Source organism: Colobus angolensis, unplaced genomic scaffold (genome assembly GCF_000951035.1).
Source record: "Colobus angolensis palliatus isolate OR3802 unplaced genomic scaffold, Cang.pa_1.0 Scaffold8273, whole genome shotgun sequence".
Taxonomy (NCBI): Eukaryota; Metazoa; Chordata; class Mammalia; order Primates; family Cercopithecidae; genus Colobus; species Colobus angolensis.
Genome location: NW_012122125.1, coordinates 1 through 1,054, shown reverse-complemented (window position 1 = coordinate 1,054; position 1,054 = coordinate 1). Strand labels below are relative to the sequence as shown.

The 1,054-nt window shown below is 45.9% G+C and overlaps 1 protein-coding gene across 1 annotated transcript; it reads right to left on the bottom strand.

Annotated features, from left to right (window-relative positions):
• Positions 1 to 3: 3 nt before the first annotated feature.
• On the bottom strand, positions 4 to 391 carry LOC105502966 (actin-1; the record flags this gene model as incomplete). The annotated part of the gene is made up of 1 exon (XM_011929655.1): positions 4 to 391. A coding segment is annotated over exon 1 (312 nt), but the record flags the coding sequence as incomplete, so codon positions are not given.
• Between the last annotated feature and the right edge of the window lie 663 nt (positions 392 to 1,054).

Here is a 1,054-nt window from a genome sequence, read left to right as displayed (position 1 = left end):
CAGCAGCACGGGGTGCTCCTCAGGAGCCACACGCAGCTCATTGTAGAAGGTGTGGTGCCAGATCTTCTCCATGTCGTCCCAGTTGGTGACGATGCCGTGCTCGATGGGGTACTTCAGGGTGAGGATGACTCTCTTGCTCTGGGCCTCGTCGCCCACATATGAATCCTTCTGACCCATGCCCACCATCACGCCCTGGTGCCTGGGGCAACCCACGATGGAGGGGAAGACGGCCCGGGGGGCATCGTCGCCCACGAAGCCGGCCTTGCACATGCCGGAGCCGTTGTCGACAACGAGCGCGGCGATATCATCATCCATGGTGAGCTGGCAGCGGGTGTGAACGGGCGGCGGAGCAGCAAAGGCAAGGCTCTGTGCTCGTGGGGTGGACGCGGTCTTGGCCTGAAAGCATACTTTCATATAGCTGTTCAACATTTAATTGAACCTTTAATTAATGAATATAATGCAAACCAATCCCATGCAACATATTAGCTAATGTTCAGGCTTAACTATGAAAGTTCTAAAAAGTTAAGTCAATAAAAAAAATACTCTACTTGCCATTTGCAATGACTCACACCTGTAATCCCAGGAGATTACAGGAGGCAAAGGAAGTTGAATCACTTGAGCCCAGGAGTTTGAGACCAGCCTGTGCAACATGGCAAAACCTTGCCTCCACCAAAAACAGAAAAATTAGCCAAATGTTGTGGTAAATGTCTGTAGTTCTAGCTACTCGGGAATCTAATGTGGGAGGATTGCTTAAGTGTGGGAGGCAGAGGCTGCAGTGAGCCGAGATGGGACCCTTGCACTCCAGCCTGGGTGACAGAATAAGACCCTATCTGAATTTAAAAAAAAAAAGAAAGAAAAGAAAAAAAACCTCTGCTAATTATCTTCTTGTTAATATTAAATACTTTTTAAAACAGGTAAGTTTATTGGAAGATTTAGAGAAGCTGCTAGGCCCATAGACGATATGCGACATTCCGAGACTGCACAGATTATTTTATATATATATATAATAATCTTTATGTGTATATATATCTACATAAAGAATATATATAAATTC